Source organism: Diceros bicornis, chromosome 18, assembly GCF_020826845.1.
Source record: "Diceros bicornis minor isolate mBicDic1 chromosome 18, mDicBic1.mat.cur, whole genome shotgun sequence".
Classification (NCBI taxonomy): Eukaryota; Metazoa; Chordata; class Mammalia; order Perissodactyla; family Rhinocerotidae; genus Diceros; species Diceros bicornis.
Genome location: NC_080757.1, coordinates 26,133,560 through 26,148,067, shown reverse-complemented (window position 1 = coordinate 26,148,067; position 14,508 = coordinate 26,133,560). Strand labels below are relative to the sequence as shown.

Here is a 14,508-nt window from a genome sequence, read left to right as displayed (position 1 = left end):
ATGAGGAAGCTGAGACTCAAACAGGTGAGTTAAATTATCAAAGGCACCTCACTAGCTAGTCAGCAGTGGAAGGGGACTCAAACCCAGGTCTGTGGGGCTCCGGGGCCCATGCTCTGAGGGTGTCTATGCCCCTCTCCCGGCTTGTATTTTGTAGACCTGGTCCTACCGTGCCCTCTGTCTGCCCTTTGGACAGGAGTCTTGGGGGAAGGGCACAGACTGATTTTTTCTCCCTGAATCCTCAGTCCCTGGCACAGAGGAAATGACAGTGTTTGCTGAGAGGCTAAATCTTGTTGAAAGACTAAATATTGTTCCAAAATATACCCACATTCCTTCCCTGTCGCCGTCCCTCTCCCTCTCCTCCCAGGCTGTGCAGCAACCGACACTTGGAACATGACGTGCCTTCCATGTGTCCAGCCTTAGCTGGGCTAGGGCTCTGAGGAAGGAACTGGCTTGTGACTTGTCTGTCCTGTGGCTCTCCTCCAAAGGAAGCCCCTCCCTGGGCCCTGGGACAAGTCCTTGGTCCCTAGAGGAGATAATGCCTTTGTCCCTATTCAGATAAACAAACAGAGGCACTAGATGGGTGTAATGTAAGGTGCAGGAGCAGCACCCCACCCATGAGAGGCCCCGCCTTCCTCCAAAGGTCATCAGCAGGAGCCTGGGCACAGCTAGGCCCAGTTAGATGGATGGGCCACGCTTTGCCCATTTTGCAGGTGGATAGACTGAGCCCCAGAGCAGGGAAGCCATGCCTTCATGCCTGCAAGGCCACCAGCTTCCCTGCCTCTTCCCACCCATAACCGAGAAGCACAGGGCCTCAGGGTCACACCATACCAGTGTTGGGGCTGGGAGGGGGGACGGGGGGGAGCTGTTCACAATGTGGCGTCTCTATAGGCACCCCCTGGAGTTTCGTGACACAGCTGCCTTTACTCGTGCACGTGCTCACGTGCATGCTCCACCACCACCACCACCACCCCCGACCCTGGGCTCCTACAGACCCTTCTATTACACACACCCCTAGCCCACCCCCGTCCTGCACCGTCAGATCAGAGCCACAGGAAGCAGGGCCAGCAAGTGTGCAAACCAAGAGCCAAGATGGGGAAGTTTATTTTCCAAGAATCATCTAAACACTTGGGGAGTATTTTTAGTCCCTGGCTCCCACCCGGATGCAAAATCTAAACGGGGCCAGAGAGACGGCTGCCGGGGGATCAGAGCAGCCGGCGGAAACAGGGTGGGACAGGGCGCCACAGACCCCACCCTGCCCCTGGTCCACAGGTCTGTCTCCCTTGGATGACTGCTGAAGGAGAAAGCTGGCCATGGGTGCTGAGGAGATGCAGAGAAGTGACTCCAGTTTCTGACAGGTCCCCTCACCCCTCTCTGCCTCAACATCCTCATCCGTGCAATGGGAGACATAATCCCACCCTTATAGGATTGCAGTGAGGCCCATGCCCGGCATCCAGTGGGCATTCAACAAAAGTGCATCATGGTCTGTGCAGGAGCCCATGACCTCAGAGAGGTCAGGTGGTGGCGCAAACTACCAGCCATTGAGTCTTCCCCAGGCCTGGCCAGCCGCAGAGGTGTGTGTGTGCGCGCACGTGTGTGGACGTTACACACCCAGTGCAGTGACCCAAGGGGCATCAGAAGTGAATGAAAGTAGGGCTGGGGGGGCAGGCTGAGCCCTTTCTGTGAATAAGAGGTGCTGCTCGTAGACCCCTGTCGTCTCTGAGAGAGCCGAGTCAGGAGCCAGGCCGGGCTGGGCACAAGGAACCTAGGGGACTTTCTCCAGAGAGGGAGTCTGCCGAGGGTGGTGGGGCGGCACGGAGCAGGGAATTCACTCAGAAAAGGCTCTGGAGAACATACACACAGCCTGTCAGTCTCAGCCTCCAGGGTGCGGGGGCCAATTCCAGGGGGGTTGGCTGCCCACTCCTGGGATGACTGGCCAAGAGTGACCTTGCTGTGAGCGTGTGCTGACAGCACCCGCTCCCGCCTCCAGGCGCAGGGGGGCAGGGGGAATGCAGGGAGGAGGCCCTGGACAAGCTGTGCCCATTCTGGTCCCACCGGACACGTTTATTATCGTAGGGTCGGGGGTACAGGGGAGGATCGTGTGCCTTCTGCCTGGGGTTAGAGAGGCCAAATCTCCCCTAGTCTTTTGAAAAGAGCTGGGACTTCCTGGTTCTGTTGCCATGTTATTCCCTGAATGTTGCCTTGAGTGGGGGATGGGGTGGGGGATGGGGGTGTACATAAGCTGGGGGAGGGGCAGTTCGGACTTCTGAAAGCCCTGAGCCTAGGGGGGCGGGGTGCAGCTTAGATCTTAGATCCTGGCACTGCTGCAGGGGAACCAAAGAAAACAGGTTCAGTGTCCACACACCCCCTGCTGACACAGGCTGCCTGCTGTTGCCATGGTGACAGCAATACCAGTCTCCCCCCACCCCCACGGCTGTGTGGTCACCGGTGAAAGAACGGGGGTGCTTATTCTTGATCATGAAGGGGAAAAGGGAGGGGGAGGTTCCCCTTCTCAAGGCTCACGCCCTTCCAAAATCCAGCCCTGCCCTGGACAAGGCGGAGAGCCTTGGGCCCCTTGATCCCTAGCTCCAGGGCTGAGCCTGGCTGGGGACCTACCAGGGAGGCCCTATTTCCTTCTCCCCTGGTTTTCCAGACCCTCCTCTCTCTACTCACCTCCTCCTAGGCTCACTCCCTCCTTGGGCCCCAGAAAGGAAAAACCATTAGAGACATAATCCTAGGTCTGGGGGTACCTTCCAAGTGCAAGGGCCAGAGACCCCTGAATTCACCCCCAACTCGTCTTCCTCTCACATCTCATTTCTGACCCATTGGCTTCTGGACCACTGCAGCCCCCCTAACTGCTCCCCCTGCTCCTCACCCCTGCAGCCCCTGCTCCACAACACAATGACCCTCTGGTGGCTCCCAGTCTCTCATACTCAAAACCAGCGTCCTTACAAGATCCTATTATGAGGCCCTCCCCACCACCACACTCAGCCTCTCCCTGCTCCCTCTTCCCTTCTCCCCTCCTCCCTCTCTCTCCTCTCTCTGAGCTACCCTTTCTAGCTTGATTCCTCCCTCCCTCCCTCCACTCCTCCTCAGCCTCCCTGCTGTTCCTCTGACAAGACAGGGGCTCTCCCCTCCACACCGGAACACTTGCTGGCCTCCAGATGGGCTCCTCCCTGGCCTCCTTCAAGTCTTCCGGATGCCCCTTCCCACTGAGGCCTGGCCTGACCACCTTCCCTTCCTGATTTAGCTTTCTCCATAGCACTTACTGCCTTCTGGCACATGGTACAACATGTCTATTTTCTTTATAGGGTCTCCCCACTGGACCTCAGACTCCAGGAGGACAGGCATTTTTGTCTGTCTCATCCCCTGCCATATCCCCAGTGCCTCGAACACAGACTCAAGAAATATTCACAGCTCAAGAAACATTTGAGCAGATAAATGAGTCCCCTATCATTCACCTTGCCTAGGCTGCACCCACATACGACCTGCACTCTCCACACCTAGTACAGAGGAGCCAGTGCCGGCTGGGGCCTCAGCTGGCCCTGCCATAGCCTCCTTGTGTGGCCTCCCCCCATAGCCTCCTTGTGTGGCCTCCCCCCATAGGCTCCCTGTGTGGCCCCCACCCAGCCTCCTCTCCTTTCGGAGCCTCAGCATCCCCCATTATTTAAAGAAGAGGCTGGATTGGAACTTCTCTGGCTTTCGCTGTGTTGGAACTCCAAGGTGACTTCTGCATCCCTCCAAGTGGAGTGTAGACACGAAATTCACAAAGGTGGGGCCGGGCACCTGGTGGTCCCTGTGGAGAAGAAGTCTCCAGGCCTTAAGGCCCCTACCCTGGAACAGCAGTGGGTTGAGGGGAACAGGGCAGGGGTAGTTGTGGGAACTAAAAACAGACCTGAGAAAAGTTTTTCCAAAAATATACCCATCTTTTAATCATCATCAAAGTCCAATCTGGGAAGCCTGAGGAACAGAGGCCCAAGCCCTGAAGGGCTGAGATCAGAGGTCAAGTGTCCGGAAGACAGCTATCATTGGAGGAAGCCAGCCATCAGGCAAGTGAGCATGGGGGCCAGCAGGGCGGCCAAAGGCAAGGGCAGCAGCTGTCCAGGGGCCTGGGACTTGAGCACCAGGCGCTGCCCCAGCTCCTGCAGGGGCCTGACGTTGTCCGTCATCTTCTGTTTCTGCCCATTGTCGTAGTACAGCTTCTCGGAGAATGCAAAGATCTGCGGAAGGGACAGGGCTCAGCGGGAGTCGGGGAGCAGGTGGAGCTGCACTTCCTGCTGTGTGACCCCAGGCCAGTCACCTTGCCTCTCTGAGCCCTCCTTAGTAAAGAGGCTCAGAGTCCCCACCTCTCAGGTTTTTGTGTAGATGAAAAGAATGAATAAGGGATGTGAAGTGCTTGGCACTGGTGGGGGCTCAGTTCCCATTAGCTTCCCCTAACTGAGTGGACTCACAGCTCACAGGTTTGAGGGCCTATGTCATCACCTTGTGGGCTTGTTGGACCCCAGATCGCTGGGCCCCACCCCCAGAGTTTCTGATTCAGCAGGACTGGGGTGAGGCCCAAGAATTAGAATGTTTAGTAAGATCCCAGATGTGTTGACGCCACTGGTCCAGGGACCACACTTGAAGAATCACTACTGTGGAATGGAAGTGACACAAAGGCAGGGATTTGGGCCCTTTTGGCTCACTGCTGTATCCCCAGAGCCTAGTGTGTTACGGGCGCTCGAGTCCCCTTTGTTGAAGGAATGAACCGTTTTCCTACTGCGGCTACTCTGACCTCCCTCAGCTGCTTCTGGCCAGCCCCAGACACTCCCCTGTGCTAGTGCCTCTCCCAGGACACTGGCTCCCTGCCCTCAGCTGACTGACTCCCACATACTTCTCAGGGTGCAGCCTGGAAGACTTTTCTGGCCACCTCTGCCACGGCCTCCCCTCCAGCCCTCAAACCAGGGATGGGACAGCCAGGACATTTCTTGTCTGTCTCTCCCAGGGCGTGTCTGTGGATTCAACCAATGGCCCTCAGCTCCCTGGGGTGCCCCATCCCCATCCCAGCCCCGCGGACCTCTGGGAGAGCCCAGAGGGATGGTTTCTGGGGAGCCAGGCAGTGGGAGGCTGCACCATTGGCCAAGCCCTGGATACCTGGTCCTCGTGGAGCTGAATGGGCTCCTTGAACACAGTCCAGACGACCTTCTCCTCGCAGCCTGGCGTAGTGAGTGAGCCCAGGTAGCGGAAGTAGTTCCTCAGTTTCTCCTCCTTGGGGAGCAGGTCAAACAAGCTGATGCTCTTTTTCATTGTGGTGTTCATTCCTTCAGGGGGACAGAGAATACTGTCAGTTGGGGGGTGGGGAGGAGGGGGATCTCCGAGGCTCTGATACCCCCTCACACACCTCGCTCTGAGAGCTCGGGCCACACTGCATCCTTCCTTTCTAGGAAGATGTCTCCTCCCTCCCTTCATCCCCCCCCAGCCTCCCCTTCCCGGTCATCCTGACTCACCGGGTCTGGGGATATCAGACAGCGCCTCCACCAGGGGCTGGAAGCCGTCATTCTCAGATCCAGCCTGGAACGGGAGAGAAGCGGGTTTGAGAGGGGCTTGTGGGGAGCCGGTGGTGACGGCCAGTTCATTCTCCTGGTCTGGGGTTGGGGAGGGCAGGCAACTTCTGAGATTTAGGCCCTGGGAGGCTCTGGGCTCCCCCCTGGGGGTGTACAAGTCACTGAGAAACAGGGGAAATCGGGCCCTCCCCAGCTCGCTCCTTCCTTGCTGGAACCCCAGGTCTCTGGATCCTAAGAAGCAGCCCCAGACCCTGGTTCCCTGGGAACTGGGGGGATGGGGGTCCCACCTGCACTATGAAGGCCAGCACTGCAATCTCATCTTGGGAGTTCTGGGCCTCTGTCTTGTTGCTCGATGCCCCGTTCTGTTTCTGGTGTACTATGTGCATCTGGTGGGGGTGAAGCGGATGGAGAGAGGACCGTGAGGGGGCTGGACTGCCCTTCTTGCCCAAGGCAGGTACAGCCGGAGCCCAGCTGAGGCACCGACCTGGGACGGGGGCCCTCACCTCCATGGCAAAGCGATGCCCATCGAGGCTGTGCTCCGAGCCCTCATTCATCATCTTGGACCAGTGCAGGTGCAGCTGCTGGGCCCGGTACTGGGTGGCCAGTCCTCCTCCAGCAATTGTGGGCTTGTCCTCCAGCCACACTACCACTGGAGGACACAGGATGGGGCAGAGTCCTCACACCCACCTCCCTTAGCCTCTCCCAGCCCCCTCATCCCAGCTCCACCCAGGCAGGACCTTCTCTCCTACCTCCCACGCTTCACAGGCTACAGTCCTGGGCCTGAAGGGACAGGATAGGGTGGTAGAGGCCCAGACCTTTCTCCTGCCCCCTCACTGGCCTCCCTGCCTGCCTCTCCCTCTGCACACCCCCACTGCCCCAAACATGCAACTCAGCCCCCGTCCCTCCCCTGCTTCAACCCACTCCATGGTGTCCCGGCATCTTCAGCGGAATGTCCAAACTCCTCAGCCCTGGGTGACCTGCCCTGGGCCCAGCTCTGCTGACCCTGGGCTGTCCCTGGCCCCTCCTAGCTTCGCTCTCTGTCCTCCATCCACACAGAGCCACGCGCAGTTCCTTGAACGCCCAAGCTGTTTCACGCCTCTACGCCTTTGCACATGTGGTTCCTTCTTCCTAGAACGTTCCCCACCCCCCCAGACTGATCTGATGAAAGTATGGAAAATACTGCTGGAGTGTTCCCTCCTTTCCAAAGCCCTTCCTGGTTCCCTCCATCCTCCCCCGACGGGCTATTTAGCCTCTACTCAGCAAAGGTGGACCAGGACCTGGCGTACCCTCCTAGTCCTTGGGGAACTCATGGGTCCCAGGACCGGGTGCCCCTGCCTACCCAGGTCCTCCATCCGCCCGCCTGGGACCCACCTGTGTGCCCATTGTTTTCGACCTTCCAGTAGTGCTTCTGGTCGTAGCTGGAGAAGGAGAAGGGTCCCAAGCTTTTGTTCACCTGGGCCTGGGAGGTGTTGATGTTGATGGGGGACTGGTGGTGCTTATGGCAGTCACCACCCCACTCGGTGGGCCCTGGGCAAGGAGGGAAGAATCAGGGGCGCCTGGCACCGGGGTGTGGTCTCCTCTGCCCCTCTCAGCTCAGCCCCGAGCACCCGGCTCACCTGCGTCAGGGTCTTGGGAGAGCTGGCAGGCTGTGTTGAGGGAGGCTCTGCACAGAAATCTGCCCTCACCTTCCCTGGGCCCTCCTCCTCAGACACACTCTCACACACTCGCTCACTCACACACTCACTCTCATACACTCGCTCACTCACACACGCTCATTCACACACACACTCACTCACACACGCACTCACATTGCAAAGCCAGCGGGTCTAGCCGTGGTGTGGGACAGGGTGAGAACAGGGTGGCCCATTGGCAGCTGTGAGCTCTGGGGTGGGGGACCACCTTGTGGCGCTGGGCTGTGAAAGTGAAGTGCGGTGACAAGCTGCTTCCTGTGGGCGTGAGGAAGTGCAAAGGAGGGGGGCGGGAGAGCGCCTGGAAGGCGCGGAGTGAACCCCCTGGAAGGGCTGCTTGTGGAAGGACACCTTGACTGACGCTAAGCATTATCTGAGGGCTGGGGGGCAGGGAAGGGCCCCCGGAGGACCAACACCCCGCTGGGCGGGGTGGGAGTGGGACAGCACTTGGTCAGCATTTGAATCAAAAGTGCAAAGGACAACCTCTGAGGTCCATCTGCAGGGGTGTCACTGGGATAGGACCAATGCCCCATGCCGCTGTGAGAAAGAGCCGCGTATCCCTCCCTTCGCTGCTGCTGCTGATTCATTTCCGAGAGGACTTAGCCTCTGACAGGAGGAGCCAAGGAAGACTCAGGTCACTGTACATTCCCTGTCCCCTGGGCACCAGGAGTCTGTGTGTGTGTGTGTGTGTTGTGAGCTGATATCTGACTGGGGGGCCACCATCATCCCTCATTGGGTCTTCATTTTGAGCTGGACCATCCCCACCACACAGAAAGGTCTGCCCCCAGGCTCCCTGTACTTACCCAAGCAGGAGTGGTTGGAGGCATCAACTTGAACCTTGTAGCACCAGTGTGTCTCTGGAGCAGAGAGAGGAAGGATGTGAGGCCTGTGCCTATGTGTGTCAGTGTATCTACGCGCACGTGCACCTCTGTGAGCACACGTGAACCATGTGCACACAAGCAACTCTGCGTGTTTGTGTGTGTATGCGTGTGCACACAATGGGTCAGAGGCTGGGACTATCCCTGGAGTTGGAGCCCCACTTGGATTGGGATAGAGCATTCTTGGGGTCTGGGACAGAGGGCCCAGGGGAAGGAGACTTAAGAAGAACATGTAGGGATGGGGGAAGGAGGCGGCAGAAGCAGCCAGGCCCCAGGTGTCCCTGACCCATGCTGATCAACTGGTCCTCTTGCCTGGGGCCCTGCTCCTCAGTCAGGGCAGGGCACCACAGCCACCAGCCCTTGAGGGGGCCCCTCTGAGGCTGTCAGCTCTACCCCAGGGGGCTAGCCTGGACACTCTCCATCCATTGCTCATCAGCCACACCCCCTTGTATCCCCCCTCCCAAACCTGGAAGGGAGGTTCTGGTGAGGGGGGAGGAGGAAGATTAGGGCCTGGCCTCCCCTCCTGGGACAACAGGGATAGGTTCAGCCTGGCTGCCTTCCTAGCATTGATCTGGGATGATGGAGGAGATAAGGCTAGTCCCACCCCGGATCACCCCCTCTTGTGTTATTAAGACCATTCTTGGCTAAACACTCACAGCCCCGCCAGGAGGAAGGCAGCCAGGCCTTTCCCCGTGTCCCGCCACCCCACAGTCCTGGTGTTTGAGGCCAGACAGACTCAGGTTCTAATCACAGCTCTGCCTCAGGGCAGCAGAACCAATATCTCTACAAAAAGGCTGTACGGCAAAGGTACCACATTAATGCAAGGCGTTAACAATAGGGGAAACTGTGCAGGAGCAGGGGGCACATGGGAACCCCCAGCATTTTCTCTTCAATTTTTCTGTAAACCTAAAACTGTTCTAAAATTAAAGTCTATTGATGTTTTTAAAAAGGGTGGACAGGGCCGGCCCCGTGGCTTAGTGGTTAAGTGCGCGCGCTCCGCTGCCGGCGGCCCGCGTTCGGATCCCGGGCGCGCACCGACGCACTGCTTCTCCGGCCATGCTGAGGCCGCGTCCCACATACAGCAACTAGAAGCATGTGCAGCTATGACATGCAACTATCTGCTGGGGCTTTGGGGGGAAAATAAATAAATAAAAATTAAAAAAAAAAAAAAAAAAGAGTGGACAAAGCATCTGACCCAGAGCTGGAATTCTGGCTGGGCCACTGTTGTGGGTTTAGGGGCAAGTTACTTAATCGCTCTGAGCCTCAGTATTATCTTCTGTAAAATGGAAATAACACCATCCACCTCATGGGGCCGTGGGAGGGTTACATGAGAGACGGTAGAGAGTGTTCCAGGCAGCCTGGAACTGAGTGAAACCCCTGACTGATGAGTTCTTCCCTTCCCCTGCCTCCCCTGCTCTGGCCTCCTGTCAGTGTGCAGTTGGCCAAAACCAAGGAGCAGCTGAGAGCAGAGAAATGAAGTGAGTTGGAAAGAACACTGGAACGAGGAAATTCCTAAGAAAAGCACAGCTTCCCGCTCAGCCTGAGCTGAGGGCTCTACGCACACATCCGCCACCCCCCCCACGCCCCCCCAATCCCACCCCCGCCTTCTTGTCTAGGCTGCCCCCACCCAACTCCACCTCCTCTTAGGGTCCCTGGAATAGAACAGGATGGGGAGGGAACCGTGAGAGGGTCAGGTTGTCAGGTTCTCAGTAGGGGGTGGGAGGAAGTGTTCTAGGCCAGCAGCGTTAGCACCCGGAGGAAATCAGCCACTTTGTCCCTCTGGGCCCCTCAGAGCCACCTTAGGTTTTCAAGTTTTCCAACTCAAGATCAAATGCTTCGCCTACCCTTCTGGCACAGCCTCTTTCAGAGATGGACAGCCCTGCAGTGTCTTCCCCATGACAGTCCGTCCCCTGCCCTGGACATCCTCTGCTGCTCCTGGAGGTTGCTGCATCTGGGGAACCTCATGTGGGGCAACTCTGCAAGGGGCTGTGGCCACTTTCCATCCAGGCCCCTGTCTGCAGGAGGGCAGAGCTCTGAAGCTGGAGCCCATTCACCGGGCTTCCAGTTCCAGCTCTGCCTCTTGCATAATCTCTGCAGAAGAATTCATAAACTTTTCTGAGCCCTCCCTGCATTCTTCCTCAGGCAGAAGGCAAAGCCTCCGAACTCCCAGGGCCAGTGCCTGAGGAGAGAATGGATGTGAGGTCATTTGCAACAAGGAGGTGAAAGGCTCCTTATTATAATCCTCCTGTGTCTTCACCTCTCAGATGTCCTGAAAGCAAAAGGGGCCTCCATGGTCCAGCTGGCTCTTCCTCCGGACTGGAGGTCCTAGGGGGAGCCATTCCAGGGGCAGCCTTGCTTAAGCCAGAATCCTCCGGAGCCAGCTCTGAAGGGCAGAATGTCTTCTCAGCCTCTGGGGGGCCCATCCGGTCCAGGCTGAGCTCTCCTTAGGAATTTGTTCTCTCCTGCCTCTGGCTACTGCTCCTGGGTTTGTAATGGTGACCTCTGATCCACCGTCTTAATCACAGCGACTTTTGACCTGCTTGGCTGAACACTCTTGTAACTACCCTATTCAGGAGGCAAGAGCCAGAGAAACATAATGTTGATGAGGCCAAGGCCAAGGGTCAGGTTTTTGTTTGAGGGCTGAGGGTAGGGTGCTAGCTTTCAGGCAAGAGCTGGCAGGGTCACAAACCAGCTCAGGTTTCTGTACTCGTTCAGGAGAGGGCTGCCCTTGCAGATAATTACCGGCCCACCATCTCAGGCCACCTGCAAGAGGGCCTGGGAGAGAGGGGCTACCCGTATGTCTTGGCTCCGAGCTCCAGGTTCTACCCTGATCAGAGATGGAGTGAGAGACCCAACAACCATTGCCAGTCACCCAGCCACTGTCCCCTACCCTGGACTTACCCACCACCCCATTCCCATTCTTTAGAGATGACTGAAGAAGCTCTCTCTGATGAACCTTGCTCACCCCACCCTCCCACTCCGGCGCGGAGGGAGGAATTCTAAAAACCAGCTTAGTCAAACCCAAGTAAGTCCTGGGCAAAGTCTCGGCAATTCCTGGCCAGGGGTTTGGGACTCTGAAGGGGCCTAACATCCTCTCCCCAGCTCCTCCTTCCACAGCAGTAGATGCTCTGGGGGCTCTGATGTGCAGCCTGGTCACTCTCCAACCTCGAGTTCCCTAGGGGATGAAATGGGTGGAGGAAGGCAGTTCCCACAGCAGTTCCCGGCAGAAAGCCTCAGCGCTTACTTACCGGGAGCACAGCTTGTGTGAGGCAGCCACTGAGAGAGATGCCCGGCCAGCTGGTCCCAGGCCAGTGGTACAGCCCTCATAGCCACCACATATGGAGTGCCTGTGAGTGCCACATGGGCCCCACCCTAAGCACTTACGCCTACTATCTTTGAATCCTTAAAACAACGCCTGAAGTCAGAAGTACCATCCCTGTTCTGTAAGTGAGAAAACTGAAGTTAAGTGACTCACCCAAGGCCAGGCAGCTGAACTAATTGCAAAGTATTTCTCTTTCTACTAAGCCCACTGGCTTAAGTAGGTTTCAAACGTGCAATCCTACGAATAAAATTGTTCACATCCTGCTTTTTCTCTTTCCTCCTTTCCTAGGAAGGGGCTGGGAGTTGCTGCAAGATGTCCCTCATCCCCTGCAACCGTTCCTGCAATGGGCACACACTCTTCCCTTCTCTGCTGCTGAGGGCACCCTCAGCCCTCATTCCACAACTCCAAGGGACTAGCATCTAACTTTGGAGGGGGTTTTGGCCCGGTGGACCCCAAGGACCATCCGAGGGGTAGCTGAGCTGGGGACTGGCAGATAGGGGCTTCCAGCAAGGAGATGGTCCCCTGTGGTGTCGCAGAGAAGGTGCCTCCTGGATCCCTGTGTCCAGCCGCTGGAAGCGCCTTCAGCTTCTTATCAAATATTAACACGCCTCCTGCCATCTCCTACTAGGCGAATAATTAAGAGCTCGGCCACACCATTAACCTTTAAACGAAAAATCCTAGCTGGAAAGACCGGCTCGGTCGGGACCTCGGGTCTCCGGGTGCCCCCCGCCAGGCTCCCAACATGGCCCTGGGGGCTGGGGAGGTGAACGGAGCCGGCAGCCTCCGGGGGCAAGGAAGCCAGGGTGGGAAGCGGGGATGCCAGGGCCCCACCACACCCAATTTGTGCCCTTGCTCTGAGCCAGGGGCATCCACCCAGCACTGAGCCCCAGCGGGACGGACAGCGACCCACGGACAGACTGGGGAGGACCAGAAACGGTGTAAAACCCCAGAAGGGGCGAGAAACGGAAGCATGCGTCGAGACAGGTCAGAGAAACATCCTTATCATAGACTTGCACACTCGTCTCGCCAACGGCCGCGGGACCACACGTGCACACACTCCCCCCGCACCTGCACGTGCCGTTCGTGTGTGCACACGAGCTCGCACACGCCGGGTCCGCCTGCACCCTCGCCGCTCCCAGCGCACATGCAACCCCCGGACGAACGCGCAGCCGGTGCGCACTGGCCACCCGCGGGCGCGGTCGCGGCAGGGGGCGCCGGGCTGGGCGCGCAGAGGGGGCCACCTGAGGGGCATCAGAGTCCAAGCCCCGGCGTTCACCTGCGCTGGCCGAAGGCCGGGCGGCGGCGAGAGCCAGGAGCGCAAGCAGCAGCCGCATCCTGCGCAGGAGCAAAAACGTCGCCAAGCCGGGGGTCGCGCAAGGAGGAGGCCACCGGGGATGCCACGATCATGCCGGCCGGGCTTTTATAGCAGAGCTGGGACGGGAGGGAGCCCCGACAGCGGTACGCGAGAAGCAGCTCCTCCCCCTGGCGGAGCCTCCCCTCCCCCTCGTCCCGTGCCTGATCTGAAATTCTGCTCTCCCCACCTTGCATTCCTCCCCCTCCCCCCTTGCCGGGCCACATTTTGCCCCAAGTGCGAGGCCCCCTCACCGGCTCCGCGTCCCTTTCGTGCAGAGGCGGCGACCTCCGCCTCCCCTCCTGCCCCATCTCACACCTGTTCTCTGGTTTGGGAACAGGGTAGCGACATCGCGAGGTCCTTGGTCTACACAAGGGTGGGTGCCCCGGATTCCTGATTTCCATCATTTTGGCGCAGACCACTGCGCAGCCCTCTCGCCTCGGGAGCAGCCTGCGGACGCCTTGGAATGGGCTTGGGTTGGGGGCCGGGCGGGCGGAGATAGCCTCGGAGGGATGACAGCGTTGAGGGGTGTGCGATGGTGTTGGTTGAATCGGGTGTCCCCGGAAAGAGGGCTTGCTTCTCTCTCTCCGGCAAAGGTCGCTGATTCTCTGGGTCTCATCTCTTTTTCTGTTTCCTCCCAGGCTGCTCCAAACTTGATTTCTAATTTCTAAGACCAAAGACCCTTCTTCCAACACAGAGTGAAGACGCCCCTAAATTGTTGTGAGTGTTCACGTGACGGGCAGAGCGGGGGGGGGGGGGGTGCGGGGGTGAGGGAGCAGAATTGAGAAATGGATTGCAAAGCGGCCCAGTGAGAGAGAAACTTATGGGGTCAGAGGGGAGGGGCTGGGTCTTGTTGAGGCCCCCCAGATCCCTGAGATGAGACGAGAAGAGAGGAGACTGGGGTCTGAATGGACCCCTAGTTCCCTCATCTGCCAGGATCTTTAGAGGAGTCCAGGGAAAGGAAGTTTCCCTTGAAGGAGGCCCTAGCATTTGGGGAAATGGGGCGCGGGAGGGGGAGCCCTAGAGAGGAAGCTGCCTCTTGTCTCAGGAGGGGTGCCCCTCTCCTGACTGTGGCCCCCCTGCTGCAGCGCCTCTGGACTCCATGGCTCTAGGTGCTGGGCCTCCTACATGTGGTGGGGGCTTCCCGGAGAGTTTGGGAAGCTCCAACTTGGGTGGGGAAGAGGGACAGGGAACCGGGCATTGGGCCTTGGCCCCCTCCATCAACAGGAAGCCCCGGTTGTCTGGTCTTGTCGCTTCCCCATCCGCTGCCAACCTCTCAGTCCGCACCGGCCTTTGAACCTAGGCTAGGGACCTCTGATGATGGCTTGCCTCCCCAGAATTGTCCGGGCAAAGGGGCTTCCTCCTTGGTTAGAGTCCTGGCTGACTGCTCCCCTCACCCCACCTCCTGGCCCAGGATCACAGGGCCTCAAGGAGCAGCTTTGATCCTCCAGAGAGGTGGGAGGGGAGAGGGCTTCCACATCAGGCTTAGCACCCTATTGTCTACACTGCTTTAGAATTTACTCACCAGCCTGGAACTATGACAGTCAGGGCAGGAATTCCACACCCTAGGGCCTTTTCTGGGAATGGATTTGTGTTCACAGGGCTGTAAAAATGTATCTTTCAGGACTGAGGAATGGAGCAGGGACGCAGCCTCTTCTTCGGAATGAAGTCTACTTCAGGGCATCCCTGGGACCCCAGGCCGGCCCCCTGACCACAGGAGAGAGACTTG

The 14,508-nt window shown here is 58.3% G+C and overlaps 1 protein-coding gene across 1 annotated transcript; it reads right to left on the bottom strand.

Moving 5' to 3' along the window:
* Positions 1-3,922: 3,922 nt before the first annotated feature.
* On the bottom strand, positions 3,923-12,804 carry CA4 (carbonic anhydrase 4). Its single transcript, XM_058560473.1, has 8 exons — positions 12,705-12,804; positions 8,032-8,085; positions 6,912-7,067; positions 6,044-6,189; positions 5,828-5,926; positions 5,484-5,547; positions 5,131-5,297; positions 3,923-4,217 (listed from the first exon to the last, which is right to left on the bottom strand). The coding sequence occupies exons 1-8, from the start codon at positions 12,760-12,762 to the stop codon at positions 4,023-4,025; spliced, it is 939 nt and encodes a 312-aa protein (XP_058416456.1). The 5' UTR covers positions 12,763-12,804; the 3' UTR covers positions 3,923-4,022.
* Between the last annotated feature and the right edge of the window lie 1,704 nt (positions 12,805-14,508).

What these genes read in the sequence shown, in the direction of transcription:
- CA4 (XM_058560473.1), bottom strand. Translation starts at nt 12,762, where the DNA reads ATGCGGCTGCTGCTTGCGCTCCTGGCTCTCGCCGCCGCCCGGCCTTCG. An exon ending in GGCATCGCTTTGCCATGGAG is followed by an intron (nt 5,927 to 6,043) that starts GTGAGGGCCCCC and finishes CACCCCCACCAG; the next exon opens with ATGCACATAGTACACCAGAA. An exon ending in TTCAGCTCCACGAGGACCAG is followed by an intron (nt 4,218 to 5,130) that starts GTATCCAGGGCT and finishes TCCCTTCCGCAG; the next exon opens with ATCTTTGCATTCTCCGAGAA.